Source organism: Mustela nigripes, chromosome 1 (genome assembly GCF_022355385.1).
Source record: "Mustela nigripes isolate SB6536 chromosome 1, MUSNIG.SB6536, whole genome shotgun sequence".
Taxonomy (NCBI): Eukaryota; Metazoa; Chordata; class Mammalia; order Carnivora; family Mustelidae; genus Mustela; species Mustela nigripes.
In genome coordinates, this window is record NC_081557.1 from 91,775,418 (window position 1) to 91,793,990 (window position 18,573).

The 18,573-nt window shown below is 47.0% G+C and overlaps 1 protein-coding gene across 1 annotated transcript in view; it reads left to right on the top strand.

Moving 5' to 3' along the window:
- Window positions 1-18,573, top strand: part of DSCAML1 (DS cell adhesion molecule like 1) — a 337,942-nt gene that overhangs the window by 290,168 nt on the left and 29,201 nt on the right. The window contains exons 15-18 of the mRNA XM_059416450.1: window positions 7,090-7,257; window positions 8,569-8,639; window positions 14,128-14,368; window positions 17,911-18,057. Coding sequence (XP_059272433.1) covers window positions 7,090-7,257; window positions 8,569-8,639; window positions 14,128-14,368; window positions 17,911-18,057 — 627 coding nt within the window. The remainder of the gene's footprint in view (window positions 1-7,089; window positions 7,258-8,568; window positions 8,640-14,127; window positions 14,369-17,910; window positions 18,058-18,573) is intronic.

The following is an 18,573-nucleotide window of genomic DNA, read 5'->3' on the forward strand; positions in this document are numbered from 1 at the left end:
GAATGTTCTTAATGGCTTCTAGAATGGTAAACCCTTTCTGGAAGATTTTCTATTTACTGTGCTCAGATCCATCAAAGGAATCACTATCTATGGCATCTATAGCCTTATGAGATGTATTTCTTAAAATAACAAGACTCGAAAGTTGAAATGATTCCTCAATCCACGGGCTGCAGTATGGATGTTGTATTAGCAGGCATGAAAATGACATTCATTGTCCATCTCCATCAGACCTCTTGTCAGGTGCATTGTCAATGAACAGTAATATTTTGAAATAAATCTTTTGTCTGAGCAGTATGTCTCAACAGTGGGCTTAAAATATTCAGCAAACCCTGTTATAAACAGATATGCCAGCATCCACACTTTGTTGTTCCATTTCTAGAGCAAACGCAGAGTCAATTTAGCATAATTCTTAATTATTTTATGGAAAAAAAAATAGGCTGCACACCCAATGTGGAGCCCAACAAGGGGCTTGAACTCACAACTCTGAAATCAAGACTTGAGCTGAGATCAAGAGCTGGACACTTAACCAACTCAGCCACCTGGGCACCCCTAGCATAATTCTTAGGGGTCCCAGGATTGGGGAGTGTTAAATGAGCAGTGGCTTCAACTTAAAGTCACCAGCTACATTAGCCCCTAACCAGAGAGTCCGCCTGTCCTTTGAAGCTTTGAAGCAGGGCACTGACTTCCCCTCTCTAGCTATGAAAGTCCTAGATGGCATCTTCCAGTAGGTCGACTATCTGAGCTAGGTCTTCTGGAAAACTCGCTGCAGCTTCCACATCAGCCCTTCCTGCCTCACCTTGCACGTCTAGGTTACAGAGATGGCTTCTTTCCTTAAACCTCATGAACCAAACTCTACAAGCTTGAGATTTTTCTTCTGCAGCTTCCCCACCTCCCTCAGCCTTCAAAGAATTGAATAAACAAGAAATAACAAGCATTGGCAAGGATGTGAAGGGGAAAAAAGGGAACTTTCTTATACTGTTCGTGAGACTGTAAGTAAGTAAGTAAGTAAGTAAGCCACTGTGGAAAACAGTACAGAGGTTTCTCGAAAAATTGAAAGTGGCATTATTATATCAATCAGCATTTCCACTTCTTAGGCATTTATCCAAAGAAAACAAAAATACTAATTTGAAAATACACAGGCACCCCATGTTTATTGCTGCGTTATTTACGATAGCTGAGGTGGAAGTCTATCAGTAAATGAGTGGATGGAGAAATTGGGGGGGGGGGACACACATGTATACATCACACACACAATGGAACAAAACTCAGCCATAAAAGATAGTGAGATCTTGCCGTCTGCACCACCATGGATAAACCTGGAAGGTATTATGCTAAGTGGAAAAGGTCAGACAGAAAAAGACAAAAAAACATGATTTCATTTATATGAAATATAATTTGAAAACAAAACACATAAGAAAACACATAATAAACCTCATGGATGCAGGGAACTGACTGGTGGTTATTGGGTTCTGAGGGCAGATGACACAGGTGAAGGACATCAGGGGGTACACATTTCCAGTCATAAAGTAAACAAGTCATGGGGATGTAATGTACAGTACCGTGACTGTAGACCACAATATCATATTGCGTGTTTGAAAGTTGCTAAGAGACTGAGTGTTGAGGGTTCTCATCATAAGAATAAAAGTTTGGGGGTGCCGGGTGGCTCAGTCAGTTGAGCATCTGACTCTTGACCTCCGCTCAGGTCTTGATCTCGCAGCTGTGAGTTCAAGCCCCAAGTTGGGCTCCATGCAGGGTATGAAGCCTACATTTAAAAAAAAAAAAAGAAAGAAAGAAAGAAAGAATAGGAAAGAAAAAAAAAAGAAAGGAAGAAAATGATTTTGTAACTCTGTGTAGTGGCAGATAGTAGCTAGACTTAAAATAGTGATCACTGCACAACATATGTAGATATCAAAGCATTATGCCGTATACCTGAGACTAATATAACGTTATATGTCAATCACACCTCAAGAAAAGAAAATTCTATGAGGTAAATAGATATATGAAACTCTTTTACTGTTGAGGAACTGGGGCCTATAGACTTGAAACTTCTTTTTTTTAAAGATTTAGTTATTTGAGAGAGAGAGAGAGCATGAGTGGGGTAGGGGCAGAGGCAGAGAGAGAGGGAGAAACAGACTCCCCACAGAGCATGGAGCCCAACACAGGGCTCGATCCTAGGACCCTGAGACTTGAAATTTCCAACTTAATTCCTACGAAGAAAAAGGAAATTCCAAAGAGGAACAGAGGATTTGATTTTCTCATTTTAAGGAGGTGTATTGTGTCGCAATGAAATCTCTTAAGTCTGAACTTTGGAGGGTCCTGTCTGAAGCCTCCATAGAATTGGAAGTGATTCAGGAGAACATGCACAGTATCTGTCTCCAGTGTTCCTGGGATTCCTAAACCAAATACCACTATCTCAACCGTACACCTCTCCAGTTCTTACAGGAGGCAACACAGAACTCTAAAAATGACTTACCGTAGAATTCCTTGGAAGCATGCACAGATTTCCCAGACCCCCATGAGTGATGGATTGGCAGCCGCATCGGGCTGGCCTGCACAGTCCAAGGGGTTTGGGGGCCTGAGTGTGAATGTGATGGGAGACCACTGACTGAGCAGAAGGAGATGCCCAAAGGGTTTAAGAGATGGTAAAAGTTGGGCAGATGTCCTTCTTTGGCAGCAACAGAAAACTTAGGTGTCTCAAAAATCATTTCCATTAAACAGACCTTCCCAAACCGTATTTTAAGGTCTGGCTTCCTCTGTGACCCTTGGCCCACTCCCAGCCACCTGGGTGTTTGGTTCCTGTTTCGTTGCTCCTCACGTTCCTGGGCTCCTTCTTTTGCTCCGAAAAGGTAACCAGGTTTGGCTTAGAGGCAAAAAGTCCTATTTATTAGAGGAAACAGAGTCTGGTTGAGGATTCTCCAATCTCCAGTGGAGTGTTGTGCACTGTAAGAAGGTAACAAGACAGGACATTGTGGGATAAGAGAATATTCTAGGATGTGATTTCCCGAAACACTGTTCCCTGACGGCACTTTTACGGTTGCTAGGACAGTAAACATTTCAGATCCTGCGTTCCACTCCTAAGTATGACTGGGTCAGAAATAAGGTGGGGAAACTGGATGTTAGGACAGAAGCAACACTATGTGATACCACTGAATTTCTAGAATTACCACTAATCTTGAGTAAGGGACGCAGGTTACCTCAGGAAAGATGAAGCTTAAAGTTATGATGAAACATCATGAAGTCTTCCTTTTCTATGCCAACAAACTCCCAGTACGTCCCTGAAATCAGGGATCTGAAACTCTGTCGTAGGAAGCTGAAGCTCCCAGGAGACTTCACAAATAATGGAGCCAAAACCCGGACAGTGGACTTAGCCACGGAGGCCAGGTTCCTGTAAGCTCTCCCATGTGACATCCCTGTCATCCCACTCCTCATAGGACACCTCTATGACCACATCCCTGAATGGCAGCAGTCCTTGGGGTTCAAAACAGGTTACCACGTGGCCATGGACAGAGACCGTCCTTTGACCCAAGATGAGACAAGAGACTTACAAGAACTTGTTGGGACTTCAGAAAGTGTCCTGAATTATCCAATAAGCTCATTTTTTAACACATTAATATCCTCTAACCCTGAGGAAAGAAGATGACACACAGTCCACAAAAATCACTGTAGGGACTTCACTGTTCTGGAAGATAAATTATAAAATTAAGTCCTCAACACAGGCATACATGTTTCTGAGGGTTATATTTATAGCCTATAGGATAAATGGTGTGTATTTCTGAGATGGGAAAGTTACGGTGAGTTAGAAGTGTACTCAAATTTTAATGCATAGGGAACACACTAGAGACCTTGAAAACATCCAGATTCTTATCTTTTTTTAAGATTTTATTTATTTATTTGACAGAGAGAGCGACAGTGAGAGAGGGAACACAAGCAGGAGGAGTGGGAGAGGGAGAAGCAGGCTTCCTGCCAAGCAGGGAGCCGGATGCAGGGCTCGATCCCAGGACCTGGGATCATGACTCAAGCCAAAGGCAGATGCTTAATGACTGAGCCACCCAGGTGCCTCAAAAACATCCAGATTCTATCTAGCTCAGGAGTTCTGGGGTGGGATCTGAGTTTCCTCATTTTTAACCAGTGAGACCAATGTCTCTGGTCCAGTGGAAGTTATATGGAATTCACAGGCCTAATAGATCGTGAACATAGCAACAACAAACCTTTTTGAAAGTCTACTATCTACCACATATCTCTCTACCAGTTTTTTATATATTAATGCATGAACCACATAAATAATCTGAGAATAATAATATTATTCTTTCTGTTTTCTGAGACTATTTTTTCAAATATCCAGTAAATGGTAAAGCCTGGGTTTTACTCCAATGTGTCTTAAGTAGAATTTATCTGAAAAGAACATACAGACCAATGCACAGAGACAGCCTTAATGAATGTCTGTAGCAGTTTCCATTAACCGAGAAGAATAATAGAAACACGTTAAGATGGTAACAAGAAAGAATGAATCAAATAATGTTAACATTTTATGTTCATAGACATATATAAAAATAGGAACAAGGTACACACTAAAAGTGATAGAGAAGAAAATTTTCCTGTCCGCGAGATCAAGATTGTTTTCAATTGTGTAAATCTTATAAATCTATTTTTAGATGATGTTCTCTGCATTTTGCAAACACACTGGGGAGATGAACACCTTGAGATAAAATATGTTAGAGCAATTTTCCTGAGTCTTCCTTTTCTTTGAAAATGTGTATCATGTGTGCTGAGTGGTCGTTTAGAAACTTAACACCCTTGACATACATTAATAATACAATTCTTGTAGGCTTTTCTTGAAAATACAAAGAAGTAATAAAGAAGAGTATGTCTGGGACACGAGGCCTGATGGATTAAAACCCCAGCTTGCAAAAACTAACGTTTCCACGTAAACAGAAGTGACAGACTTCATTTTGCAAAACAAACCACAAGCAAAGAAAACTAAGAAGAAAATGTGACGGTTTATTCACATCTCTCAGTGAAGCCCTCCCAGACCCTCTTAATGACCGAGGGGGAAATGGTAACTTTGTAGTGAGTGGAGGAAATGAACAAGAACACCTAGGCTAAGGGATCAAGGTCAACATCCCCTGTAATGGGACATAGTGGTACCCAGAGACTAGAGTACATGAAGGGACACGTTATCGCTGCTGTAATACTGGTAAAAAGAAATGAGGAAAAAATAATCTGAACCTGTCGTGAAGAAAATGTCCGTTTTATGTCAATTTCAATCCACAACACCTCCCATGGTCCGTAACTCACAACTCTTTCTTACCAACACAGAGCACAAGTCTCTTTTAATCAAGTGTGTATACACTGGCGCCCCTTTTCCTTAGCCCCTCGGTGTTCTGATACGTGGTGTGGACCTCCTGCCTCTGCCTGCCCTCATCAAAAATGAACTCACTGACTTGTGATTACTCCCCATCTCCTATAAACACGGGCAAATCAAGTATGATGAGTGTGTGAGCTGGCATGGGCTCCCGGGATGCCACAGGCAGAAGTGGATGCCAGCCACCACATTGCTGGTCCATTTCCTCCTAAACCAAAGAGGTGCCCATGGCAGGTAGGAGCCCACATATTCGCAGCTCTGGCTTAACCTGCCAGTCACAGAGTGACTGTCCCGGTGGTTGGGGTGTTTTAAAAGACAAGGAGAAAATAATGTGTTTCCGAGCCTCTGCAGCTTGCCATTTGTGATTTTGGCTCATAAAACCAAAGAATTAAATGCAAAACTGCAGATGGGGAGCTGGGCCAGTGCCCTTCACAGATGCCGAGACTATGCAGCTAAAAGTGGTGTTTTGAAAACCATCAAGACCTCAATTAACCAGAATCTGAAGGCAGTGTATAGTCGCTTCTGGTGAACTAATTTATTAGGTCTAAGCCTTTTTAAAAAGGGGGGGGGGAGTAGTCTTCTTAACAATTTTTCTAGAATATGCTTGCCTCCCCTCCTGTTCTAGGGACGAAACAGCAGTGAATGCAGTTTAATCTTTTCTACTGAGAATATTCAGGATCCTCTACTGTGGATTTAAAAGGCATGGAAAATTAGGCTGAATAGTGACATCAGGACATGCCCCCCCCCCAAGAAAATTTTTAAGCCCTACTATCAGCTTGTTTCCTTGTGCTCTGCCTTTTTTTTTTCTTTTCAACATGAAGTACCAATAAAGTAATCTAGTTATGAATTCTGGGTTTGGAAGATCCTAGCCGAGACATTGCTATAACTGCAAGCCCTTTCCATTTTTCGTGGGAATCCCCCCAGTAGTTCCACAGCAAAAAATAGAGTGAATGAATGACTGGATTCCTCTGGAGATGAAGAATGTTTCCTGCCACAGTATTCCTGAGTGGCATTTACCTGGCTTTTCCCCCTTTCCACAATGTTGTTAAACAGCCCTGGAATGGGCTGCCAGTCCCCTTGGATAAATCAGGAGCACACTCATCTCTCTGTTGGCTCCTGACCCTGCATACTCATTATTCTCCTGCCAGTGAGAGAAAGAGGGTAAGGATTGGGCTGGGGACTCTGGCCCTCGGTCTGTCCCTCAAAGACCAAGTAACACTCAGGACCACCACCCCACAAGTGCACAAGGAAAGAAGATATGGAGGCATATACAGAAGGGGAAAGGGGGCAAAGCCTTGGCTTCACTCTTGGCACTGGGGAGATAGGGATCTCATGGTTACAGCAGGTCACTGAGGTGGTATGGGAGGCCAGGAGGAAGGGCACTGGCTAATCACACCCTTAGGGAGAGTAAGCAAATGGGGGTCTTGGAAGGGGTCTTGAGAAGCATCTTGTCTGACCCCCATCTGAGGCTTGAGCTCACAAGCTGGCCCAGGGCAGAGGAGAGCCAGTGCATTTGCTGCTCACATTCTCAGGCCTCCCTTGGTCTCTGATCTTTATGGAACAAAATCCTTGTACTCTTTGTGAAGTTGTTAAGGCCTGTGCCTTCTTGCTGCTATCTATGTAGAGCTGGACCTCTTCTGTGTCCCACAGTGAAAGTTGAGAGTTGAGGCTGGGAAGGGGTTGTGGGGTTTTCTGGCTATGGTTTGAAATGGGTGCTCTCTCTCCAGATTCCTGGGACTTCAAGCAATCCACACGCAACATCTCCCCCACCATCAACCAGGCCAACATCGTGGACTTGCACCCAGCATCTGTGTACAGCATCCGCATGTACTCCTTCAACAAGATTGGCCGTAGTGAGCCAAGCAAAGAGCTCACCATCAGCACCGAGGAGGCTGGTGAGTACCTAGCCTTGTGGCTCTTTCCCATGGCCCTGGGGATCCGGGGCATTGGAGGCCTGCACCCACCCTGTCCACTGATGGTGGGCTTGCAATACAACAGGGAAGGAGAGATCCCAAGGTATTTATCTGTGTTTGCCTCTGGATCATTGGAGGCTCTTCTGTTTGATCTCTTCCAGGTGCAGCAGTAGACGCTGGGCTTTGGGGAGCTGTCCATGGTTCTTTCTTACTCCCCTGGCCCCAACCTGTCTAGAAAGGACAAATAAGCTAGATCTGTGAAGGGCAGAGTACTAGTGCCCTGTATTAATTTTCATGACCTTTGTCTTGGATTTTGTCTGAAAGTTTAAACAAACTTTCTCTCCCTATAGTTTCTCCTGCTATTGCAAAATATAAAATAATACCAAAAGTACATATACTATGTGCAGCTTTACAAATAATAATAAAGTAAAAACTAGTATAACCCCCACTCACTATCAATTGCCAGCATGCCAGGGGTCCTCCCTACACCCCTTCCCAACCAGAGCCACCTGTTCCTCCCCACGAAGGAACCAGTAGCCCTTCTTGCTTTTCTTTTTTATAGTGCCACTACAGTGTATATACACATAAAGCATATAGTTTAGTTTTGCCTATTTTCCAGTGGCATATCTTCATGAAGTTATTCTCAACATATTCTTCTGTGCCTTCCTTGTTTTGATCAATAGTATTTTTGTGAGTTTCACCATTTGTGCATTTTCAGTGCTGTGTAGTATTCCTTGCCATGGTTATACCATCACCTCTTGGTTCATTTTAATGGAAATGGACATTTGGGTGGTTGACATTTTGGGGCTGTGAAGATTTTTGTGCTGGTACACCTACAGAGGTTTGCAAGTTCTCTACTGAAACTAAGTAGTTGCAGAATTAGTCATCAGATGAGCACGCTTCTAACTTCAACCAAGAATGCCAAAATATCTTCCCAAGTATTGAGCCAATTTGCTTTCTCATGGCCAGTAAATGTAAATGTAAGAATTCCTGCCATGACACCCCCTTGCCTACACTTGAGACTATCAGACTTTTAAAAATTTGTTGCCAATCTGCTGGATATATAGTAATATCTCATTGTCGTTGTTTGCTGTTTTCAGCTAATCGTGGAGAAAGGAGAGGCACTGTAAGCCCTGTGGTTGTTTCAGGGGGCTCAATCAAAGATTCTCTGATTTTGTGTATGAGCTTTTCCTCGGTTCCCTAGCAGTCCTCCAGCTCAGGAGAATGAGAGTAAGGACCTAGGATTCTTTTCTTCCAAGATTTGACTTGTAATGTTGTTTCTCCCTCCACCAGCTCCTGATGGGCCCCCCATGGATGTCACCTTGCAGCCAGTAACCTCACAGAGCATCCAAGTGACCTGGAAGGTAAGCGAAATCAAAAGCATTTCCCTGCTAACTGTCTCCATGACTGCTCCCTCCTCAACCCAGGAATGAAGCCCAGGCAAGCTTGCTGGTCTCTAGTCTCTTAGAATTCTCATGCCTTTTTTTTTGCTAAACAGGTGAAATCAGAGGGGAGGAAAGACAGGAGAATAAAGGGTTGGGTCCCCCCACCAATCCCTACTCCCTCTGTCCCTGGGCAGGCCAGTAGCTGGGTTGAGATGAAGAACTTGGCAGTGCCAAGGAGAGGGAAATGATTTTTCCACCACACTGGCCTCTCTTCCCAACTCCACATGTTGTAATAGGTCAGGAGTTGGATTTGATTTTATACAAAGCTCAAGGGGCCCTTGTGAATAATGGGAGAAGACAGGACAGGGGCTTTCCCTTGTCTTGGCCCTGTGCCTGGAGCTGGGAGGTATGGTGATATGACCCCCCATCTTCTCCCAGTGAGACCTCACACAGGAGTCTTGGTGTCTTCAGGCCTTGGTTTCCTCTTTGATAAAACTAGAGTGAAAATAACTGCCCTCCCCTCCTCCGGGGATGGTTGAGCTGCAAAAAACAGACCAGTCTTTTCTGCAGTCATTGTGAAGGGGTAGAGACCTATGAATTCTACAGGGTGTCTGAGGACCTTATCACATAAGAAAACTCTTAGGGGGGCACCTGGGTGGCTCAGTGGGTTAAGCCTCTGCCTTCGGCTCAGGTCATGATCCCAGGGTCCTGGGATCGAGCCCCACATCGGGCTCTCTGCTCAGCAGGGAGCTTGCTTCCTCCTCTCTCTCTGCCTGCCTCTCTGCCTACTTGTAATCTCTCTCTCTGTGTCAAATAAATAAAATCTTTAAAAAAGAAAGAAAGAGAGAGAGAGAGAAAGAAAAAAAGAAAGAAAGAAAACTTTTAGGGGCACCTGGGTGGCTCAGCCATTAAGTGTTTGGCTCAGGTCGTGGGATCTTGGGTCCTGGGATTGAGCCCTGCATCTGGCTCCCTGTTCAGCAGGAAGCCTGCTTTTCCCTCTCACTCCCCCTGCTTGTGTTCCGTCTCTCGCTGTGTCTCTTTCTGTCAAGTAAATAAAAATCTAGAAAGAAAGAAAGGAAGGAAGGAAGAAGGAAAGAAAGAGAGAGGGAGGAAGGGAGGAAGGAAGAAAAACTCTTAGAGGTTGTCCCACAGCAGGGCAGAGAAACCGATCAGAATAACATTGAGCAGGACAATAAACCCTGTCCTGGGAAACTCTGGCCCTGGGCATACGAGGGCCTCCAGTCCTGACAGTGGCCTGTTGCACTCAGCTTGCAGGCTTCCAGTATTTTCCTACACTAACCCTCTCTTCCTGGAAGGCACCCAGAAGAGATATTTGTATCCCCATCTGCCAGAGGAGATCCCGGCACAGATGTAAGGTGACTTACCCGCAACCATTCAAGTAGTGAAAGCGGCAGAACTTATATGTACGTGGTCCAGGGACCGCTGGGTGGCTCAGTCAGTTAAGCATCTGCCATCAGCTCAGGTCATGATCTCAGGGTCCTGGGACCGAATCCCACATCGGGCTCCCAACTCAGCAAGGATCCTGCTTCTCCCTCTCCTGAACTCCATGCAGTGGATTGGGGCCCCTGCTAGGTGGTCTGGAGCCCCAGTCCACTGCATGGAGTTCAGGAACAGAGAGCTTTCTTAGGGCTCATACATGTTTTTCTTCTTGGAGTTTTCCCATCTCAACGATGAGGCTTGGGGCATGGGGGATGCCTTGCCCACGTCTGGGACCAGACCTTCAAACTCTTTTTCTGGCTCTAACTTCTGATGGGAAAAGATCAGGCGCTCAGTCCTCCTCTGGACCTTCCACAAAAGGGCTTAGTGATATTTCCCTTAAAGGGACTACCCTCTTGGGGCACCTGGGTGGCTCAGTCGGTTAAGTGTCTGCCTTCAGCTCAGGTCATGATCCCAGGGCCCTGGGATGAAGCCCCACCTTGGGCTTCCTGCTCAGCAGGGAGCCTGTTTCTCTCCCTCTCTCTCAAATAAATAAACAAAACCTTAAAAAAACACACACACTCTACATATGTGTGCATGCATGCACACACACACGCACAGCAATGCCTGGTTCCTTCCTTCCCTAGAGAAATGACCAGGATGGAAATGGGGCACAGGTTGGGCAGTTGGTCGTTCCTGGGAACCAGCCTACCTAGCAGTTGCCCAGAGCCATGGTTTCCCTTCAGGTTCAGCTCTGGGTTCCAAGGCTTCCCTCAGAAAGTGGGGGTGAAGCCTAGAATCTAACCCCAAGTCTGTCTGCATCCTGGTTCTGGACCCAAGTCCCAGCAATACTCTCCGGAAGCCAGGAGGTGGGGGCGGGGAAAGTATATATGTAAAACACTGAGCCATTTGGCTACAGACCTCAAACCGGGAGGTCGATGAAAATTTAGAATCAGATTTATTTCTCCAAAGTCTCATAATGAAAAATAAAATTGATTAGAAAGTTAGAACTTCAGAATGAACCAACCCATCAATAAATTTTGGCCTGACTTCTCAGGGGATTTTTTTTTTTAACACCAAGAAACAGATTAATGAAAAATAAAGATTCACTTGAAAGATAAGTCACTTCATTTTAAGACCCTTTCCGTGAGATGGATCGCCACTGCTTTATGACATAAATTTGCAATCAGCCCTATTGATTTCTTAATGCTTCAAGAGAAATATTGTTAAGATTGATTTAAGTCCTGAGTGTGCCTGTTGGGGGTAAGGGGAGCAGTGGAAGGGAGAGGAGAGGGAGAGACAGGAGTAGAGAAAGAGAAAAGAGGGAGAGAGGGAAGGAAGATCAGACAAGATTTGTATTAATATGTGAATACATACATATGGATACAGCAGCGTGTCCCTCAATGTCCATCCCGGACCTCGGTCAGTATACATTGATGTGAGAATGTTACATGGTGCTCTGCACAGGTGTCTGTCATTATCACGGTATGGATGGCTGTGGTCACGTGTGTTGTATATATCAGCACATGGCATTATGGATATGTGTGTGTAATTCTAGAATGTGCATCACTGTGAAGACAGGGTATCACTCTTGAAGATATGTTTGTGTCTATAATAGATGTGTGTGTGTGTGTGTGTGTGTGTGTGTGTAGATATACACGGGCAGAGATGAGAATGCAGGAATTTTCTCACTTACAAACTAGCAAACAGGACTGCCCAAGTGCTGAAAAACATTAATTCAGGCATTAACAAAAAGTCAAGTCAATTAAATACACATACACACACACCTCTTTAGTGAGTTCAAAACCATTACGTTAAATTAAAAACTTCATTTCATTGAGTTAACAGTGAGCTTAAAAATGCAGTTCATTTAAAACATTCATTGAATTTAAAAAAAAATAGTGGGACTGTTTTACTAACTTAATTGTTTTTGATCTCACTATTTTTTAGTATAATAAAAGGTGGGCTTTTCAATTAACTTCATTGTCTTTAAAACCCTGATTTGAGTTGTTTTTCTGTGCACTGGGGTGGGTGCTCTCTCAATTTATAGATGGGCGAGTCTGTTTGTTCAAGAAGCTGGTTTCTATCTGTGAGTCTGGATCTGTCTGACTTTTGGTAGGTAGGTGGATTAGGACGTTTGCTTTGATGGGTCGGAATGTGAGATATATCAGGAGTGTGTGTGTGTGTGTGTGTGTGTGTCAAGGTGAAGCTTGGAGTAAGAGTAGGTTTTCTAGTCCGAGCTTCATGCCATTGGTGTTTACTCTGTCTTCCCAGCTGACTGGGACCAGTCCTTCATTACCACCAGCCCAGCCAGAGCTCCAAAATGCTCCCTTCTTACCACGTGTCTTATCCATCTCTGTCTGTCTGTCTAGGGGCTGGCTTCAGGCCTCCCCACCCTACAGACCCCAACCCCTAGCCGTGATGTCCGGGGAGACCTAGCCACGTGCTCCAAAGGACTGGCCACACACCAAGTCAAGGACTCTTTTTTTTTTCTTTTTGGAATTATGGTAAAATATATGGCCCATTTTTATCATTTTATCCATGCCTACGTGCACAGGTCATTGTCATGAAATATGTTCACTGTGTATGCAACCATCACTGCTATCTACCTCCAGAACTTTCTCACAATCCCAAACAGAAACTCTGCACCCGTTCACTGATAAGTACTCCTCTCCTCGCCCCAGCCCCTAGAAACTCCTAGTCTCTTTTCTGACTCTGTGAATGTGGCTGTTCTGCGGACTGATCTAGGGACTCCATAGAAACTGGATCACACATCATTTGAACTTTTGTGTCTGGCTTATTTCACTGAGTGTGATGTTTTCAAAGTTCAGCCACATGGTAACCTGCGTCAGAATTCCATTCTGGCTGAACAATAGGCATATCCAGCTAAATAATATTCAATTGACTTCATAGACCACATTTTATTTATTCGTTCATTCATCAATGGACACTTGGGTTGTTTCTACCTTTTGACTATGATGAATAATAATGCTGCCATGAACTTGGGTGTGCAAGTCTGTGTCTGAGTCTCCACTTTCACTTCTTGGGGTACGTACCAAGGAGCGGAACTGCTGGATCCTATGGAAATTCCGTGTTTCACTTTGGGAGGCTGCTGACCACGGCTGCCGCACCGGTTTGCATCCCCACCAGCTGTGCAGGAGCCCAGTTGGCCCACGTCATCGCCCAGACGTGTTGTTTCCCATTTGGTGACAATGGCTGTCCTAGGGGGTGGGAGGGTGTGATGCGTCATCTTGGGATTCTCTTTTTACTCAAGCTAATTGCTCATCTTCCTGTCCATTTGGTTACTTTTTGTCTGCGGTTCCATTTCTCCCAGGCTCCCGAGTCCATGTCAGATAACAGCCGTATCAGCTCCTCTCTCCATTCGTTCAGTAACTGTGTATTGAAGGCTTGCTACGTATCAGCCATCATTCTAGACAGAGCACAGCAAAGAGCAAACGAAACAATGTTTTTCATCCTTATGGTGTTTATATGCTAATGCGAACACAGGGACGCATAAGTAAAATATATAGGATGTCCGGTGATGCTAAGTGCAATGGAGAAAAAGAGAGCCTGGGGAAGAAAAAGTGGGTCCAAGAAGTGATGGGGGCCAGGAAGAAACGTGAAAAATATGGTACAGAGGGGAGGGAGCGATCTCAGATAAAGAGCATGAGGAAAGCCTCATGAAGACAGGGCGTGGTCGCGAGGATACCACAGAAGTGAAGAGGGAAGCTGTGCAGCAGTGCAAGGAAAGAGGGTCTCCCTGGAGTGGAGGTGAGCCCCGTGTGAACCGCGAGAGGCCAATGTGCTGGAGCAGGGGCAGCCAGGGGAAGAGGAAATGGACCCAAGAGGTAACGGGGCAGGTCGTACAGGGTTCCGTCGCCCTTGTAAGAACTTTGCTTTTCACCCCAAATAAGATGGGAGCCTTTGAAGGGTTGGGAACTGAAGAGGGACAGGATCTTCCTTTGGCTTTCAGAGCATCGTCTCTGAGCCCCCTTGTGTCTTTGTCTCCCCTCCCCCACCCCGCTCACAGGCGCCCAAGAAGGAGCTGCAGAATGGCGTCATACGGGGCTACCAAATCGGCTACAGGGAGAACAGCCCTGGCAGCAGTGGGCAGTACAGCATCGTGGAGATGAAGGCCACTGGGGACAGCGAGGTCTACACCCTGGACAACCTCAAGAAGTTTGCCCAATATGGGGTGGTGGTCCAGGCCTTCAATCGGGCTGGCACGGGGCCCTCATCCAGCGAGATCAATGCCACCACGCTGGAGGACGGTGAGGACACGAGCACGCGGTGGTGGGCGGGAGAGCCAGGGCTGCCAGCGACAACTCGGGGCCCTCCCACTGCTCCGGGCCCCGTCACCACCCCATGAGGCACACAGGCACCCTGGATCCCTCCAGCTCCTCTGACCCATTAGCTCCTCAAGAGGTGCTGGGACCTTGAGCACCCCTAAGCTCTCAGTCCATTGGCCAGCGCTCTGTCCATTGCGTGCTGATGCTCCGCCCATCTGAGTCGTCCATTGCCTGCTGATGCTCCACCTATCTGAGCCCCTGCCTCTCATCCACCCGACTCTCCCTCATTCTGGTCCTCACTCCTGTCTCTCCCCAGGCCCTTTTCCTCTACACCCTGGTCCTGTTTCTTCTCCCTCAACAACCTGCAGGTTGGAAACAGGGCAGAAACCAAGTTACCTTTGCATTTCTGGGCTGGAAACCATCCACTGCCTATCTGAGAGGCCGAACAAGAGACAGGGCTTAAAATATGCCAAGATCCAAGCGGTGGGAGGTGTAGAGCCACTGCTTTAAATGTGATCCTTTGAGGACCAGAGAGGACTCCACACTCTGATGAGTAAATGACAGGGCCCAGCTTTCAGGGGGACAACGTTAGGAGGAAGCAGGAATGTGCCTGCACTCCAAGCACAGAGAAGGGCCAGCTAGTACCTGAGCCTGTGTGAGGTTGAAAGAGAAGACATGGCCCTTGATGCCTGTGGCCCCCCAAAGGGCAGAAGTTTCCCCTAAGCTTCTTTCCTGATGTCCTAACCCAATTCCAGAGTCTGAGATTAAAACCGCTGCTGCGTCCGACCCTGCCCCTGCGTCCGACCCTGCCCCTGCAGAGGGAGGGGACTCATGCATTCTACTATTAGAAAGCCATTCCTTAGAGGGCATGGCTGGCTCAGTAGGTTAAGTGTCCAACTTTTTTCTTTTCTTTTCCTTTCTTGTCTTTTGTTTTTTGGTTTTTTCTTTTTCTTTCTTTTTTTTTTTTTTAGATTTTACTTATTTAATTGTCAGGGAGAGAGAGAGAGAGCACAAGCAGGGGAAGGGGCAGGCAGAAGGAGAAGCAGGCTCCACCGGGGAGCCAGATGTGGGACTGCAAGGCTTGATCCCCCCGGGGCTCATAACCTGAGCACAAGGCAAACACTTCATTGACTGAGCCACCCAGGCATAAGCATCCAGCTCTTGATCTCAGCTCAGGTCTTGATCTCAGCGTCGTGAGTTAAAGTCCCATGTTTGGTGGGGGGTGCGGGGCAGTCACTCCTTAAGGTTAAGCAATGCCTTCTCCCTAGTTCATTTTCTCTAAAAGTGTAGACACCCCTGGGAGGAAGGATATATCAGGTCAGAAACCTGAAAGTAGATTAGCTCATGCTGGCAGTCCTTAACTTTGGCTACAAATTGGAATTATCTGGAAGCTTTAAAAAATATCGATGCCCCGGCTTCATCTCCCAAGATTCTCATTCAGTGGTTCTGCGGCCCAAGCTGGGCTTTGGGATGAAGCACTGAGCCCCTGGGGAACGGGAGAACTCAGAAAAAGGGAAAAACACGTAGCAAGCCGAGGGACACAGAGAACGCTAGTAGGGGACGTGGGAAACCACAAGACAACCAGTGCCCCCTCGGCCTCCGCCATTCCACACCGACTCCGTCCCCAACCAGCACCTCCCTGGACCACAGGCCCGGCTGGGTGGAGGGGAGTCAACCTGTTACCTCTTCAAACCAACAGTACTTATCCCAAGGGTGCTCTGACCCAGTAGTTCTCAAACCTGAATGTGTATCAGAACCTTCTGGAAGGCCATAAACAGATTGCTAGGCTCTCCCCCCAACCCAGCTCCTGCTAGCAGGTTGAATAAATTTTGCATTTCAAAGAAATGCTGGCACAGGGGGGCACCTGCCTATGAGACGCAGCGCCAATAGCTAGGGCGCTCCCCATCAAAGGAGCCAGGTTTCAAGGAAGCTAAAAAGCCTGTCCGGAATCACCTATCACCTAAAGAACAGAGCCCGGGGTCAAAATCCAGGTCAGATCCTGAATCCTATACTCTCTCCTGTGCCCCATTGTCTCTCTCTCGCTTTGGAGCAAGGCTGGATATAGGACCAAGAGATGCGAACCCGGGATGCCCGGGGAAGGCGTGTCCAGGGGGACAGCTGCCCCAGGCCCACACAGCCACAGCACGCACAGCCCTGACTGCTGTCTACCGGGGCCGGGCCAGGAAACAGCCAGGCCAGGCCTCCAGCAGGGCAGTACCTCCCAGGCTCCCGCTTCTGGGTGGGGGACCTAGAATTTCCAACAGGGAGAGATCAGCATGGGCTGTAGAGTCATTTTCAAAACAAAAGAGGAGAGAGGGAAGAAGTTTCCAGCAGCATTTGCTCAGCAGTTTTTCATACTTAATTAAGGCCCTCGTTAGCCTGTCAGATCCTGATCGTTTCCTGGCAATATTAGCACTCCTCCTGGGGTAGTCAAGGGCCCTGCTTTAGCAATAGTGTCTTTTCCATAATTATATTACCTTCATTTTGTTCGAACGGGCGATCTGTATTAGTTTATTACACTGGGTCCCTAATTACATGGTGCTTATATTTTTACACCTAAGTAATATGAAACAATAATCATTCTCAAAGAGGATCGTTAGGATGATGTATTATCATTTAAATGCTCATAAAAATTAGAGTTGCCTCTTGTGGGGCAGTGGGATCTAATTACCTTCCATCCAGCCTGTGCCTCCTTTCTCCCTCTCTGAGCAAAGCAGACCTGGCCTTTCCCTTTGGCCCCAGCTCCTGGGAAGCCAGCAGGAAGTGCCACCAAAGTTCTTTCCAAACAAAGTGGCTCCCGGAATCTGGCGTCCCCACCGTCTGCCATCTCAGAAAGAGTGACCTGCACTAGGGCCAACTCTGGAGTGTAGAACTTAGGTTAGGCTCCAAGGTAGTGCTCCAGGGGAGAGGGTTAGAGGCAAAGTGGGCCACCTAAGTTGCTATCATAAAATGTTTTCTCATCATCTGAGGCATTTTGATGTGTAGGGACAAGGGACAAATGTGTAATGGTCCCAGAAAACTTAAAGGTGTCTATGGAACCTTCTCCCCTTCAACAAGATGAAGGGACTACCTTGTTCTCCTTCCCTTCAGCCTGGCATAAGGACTCACGGGGCCCAAGAGGCTGGGCTCAGACCACCTGGTCAGATGCCACATCGGGCCAGCAGCCATCAGATAAGACCCAGGGCTGGCCTGGCGATCTTCTAGGTTCTGCAACCTGATAAAGATGAACTTCCTGGGTTGTGGTGACCACTGGAGGATCCCCATGGGGTCATGCCTTGTGTTCATCACCTTGTGCCCTCAGCACATACCCAGAACCGGGAACGTGCCACCTGGAGAGCAAGGAACCGAAGCTATGAAGACCTCTTTTCATCCAAATCCAGGAGAGGAAATGCTTCACTTCCCAACCACGCAGCCCAGACTCTCCTCACTCTATCGGGAGCTCCTCCCATGTTCTCCTGGTTGGGACACAGATGTCAGGCTGTATGCCCTGACTGGACTCTACCCTTCTCCCCCGCCCCCTGCAGTGCCCAGCCAGCCCCCCGAGAACGTCCGGGCCCTGTCCATCACCTCCGATGTGGCCGTCATCTCCTGGTCGGAGCCCCCACGCAGCACTCTCAATGGCGTCCTCAAAGGCTACCGGGTCATCTTCTGGTCACTCTACGTGGATGGGGGTGAGTGTCCCGGGAGTGACAGCTGTGTCTCGGGGTGAGAGATGTAGGCTCCTTGGGGGTCTGTGTCCAGACCAGACACAGATGATCAGAGCTGAGCATCTTCCCAAAGGATATCAAGTGGAGGCCCAGCCCCTCTCTTCTGCATACACTGTCCCAGCCAGAGCCACGGCCAGGATGGGTGGTGGGATACATGGTCACCTCTGTGCTGGGGGGAGGGACATCAGCTGCTCCTGGACGGCCATGTGTTTGGGAATGACTGCAGGTGTGATGGGGTGTCTGTGATTTTCTGATGTAACGTGTTGATCTTGAGCAGGGTCCCTGGCACTCAGACGGGGCGGTTAAAAAGTGTCAGGAAGGCACTGCTTTCAGAGGGGTGTGGAGCAAGGGGGGGCACCTGGGGCTCATCCTCACCACCGAGGCCAGAAGGTGAGGAAACGGGGTTACCAGAAGCTGGTGGGGGGACAGTGCAGCATCCCTTGGCCAGGCAGTGAGGTGGGCAGTCTGCCCAGGATCCAG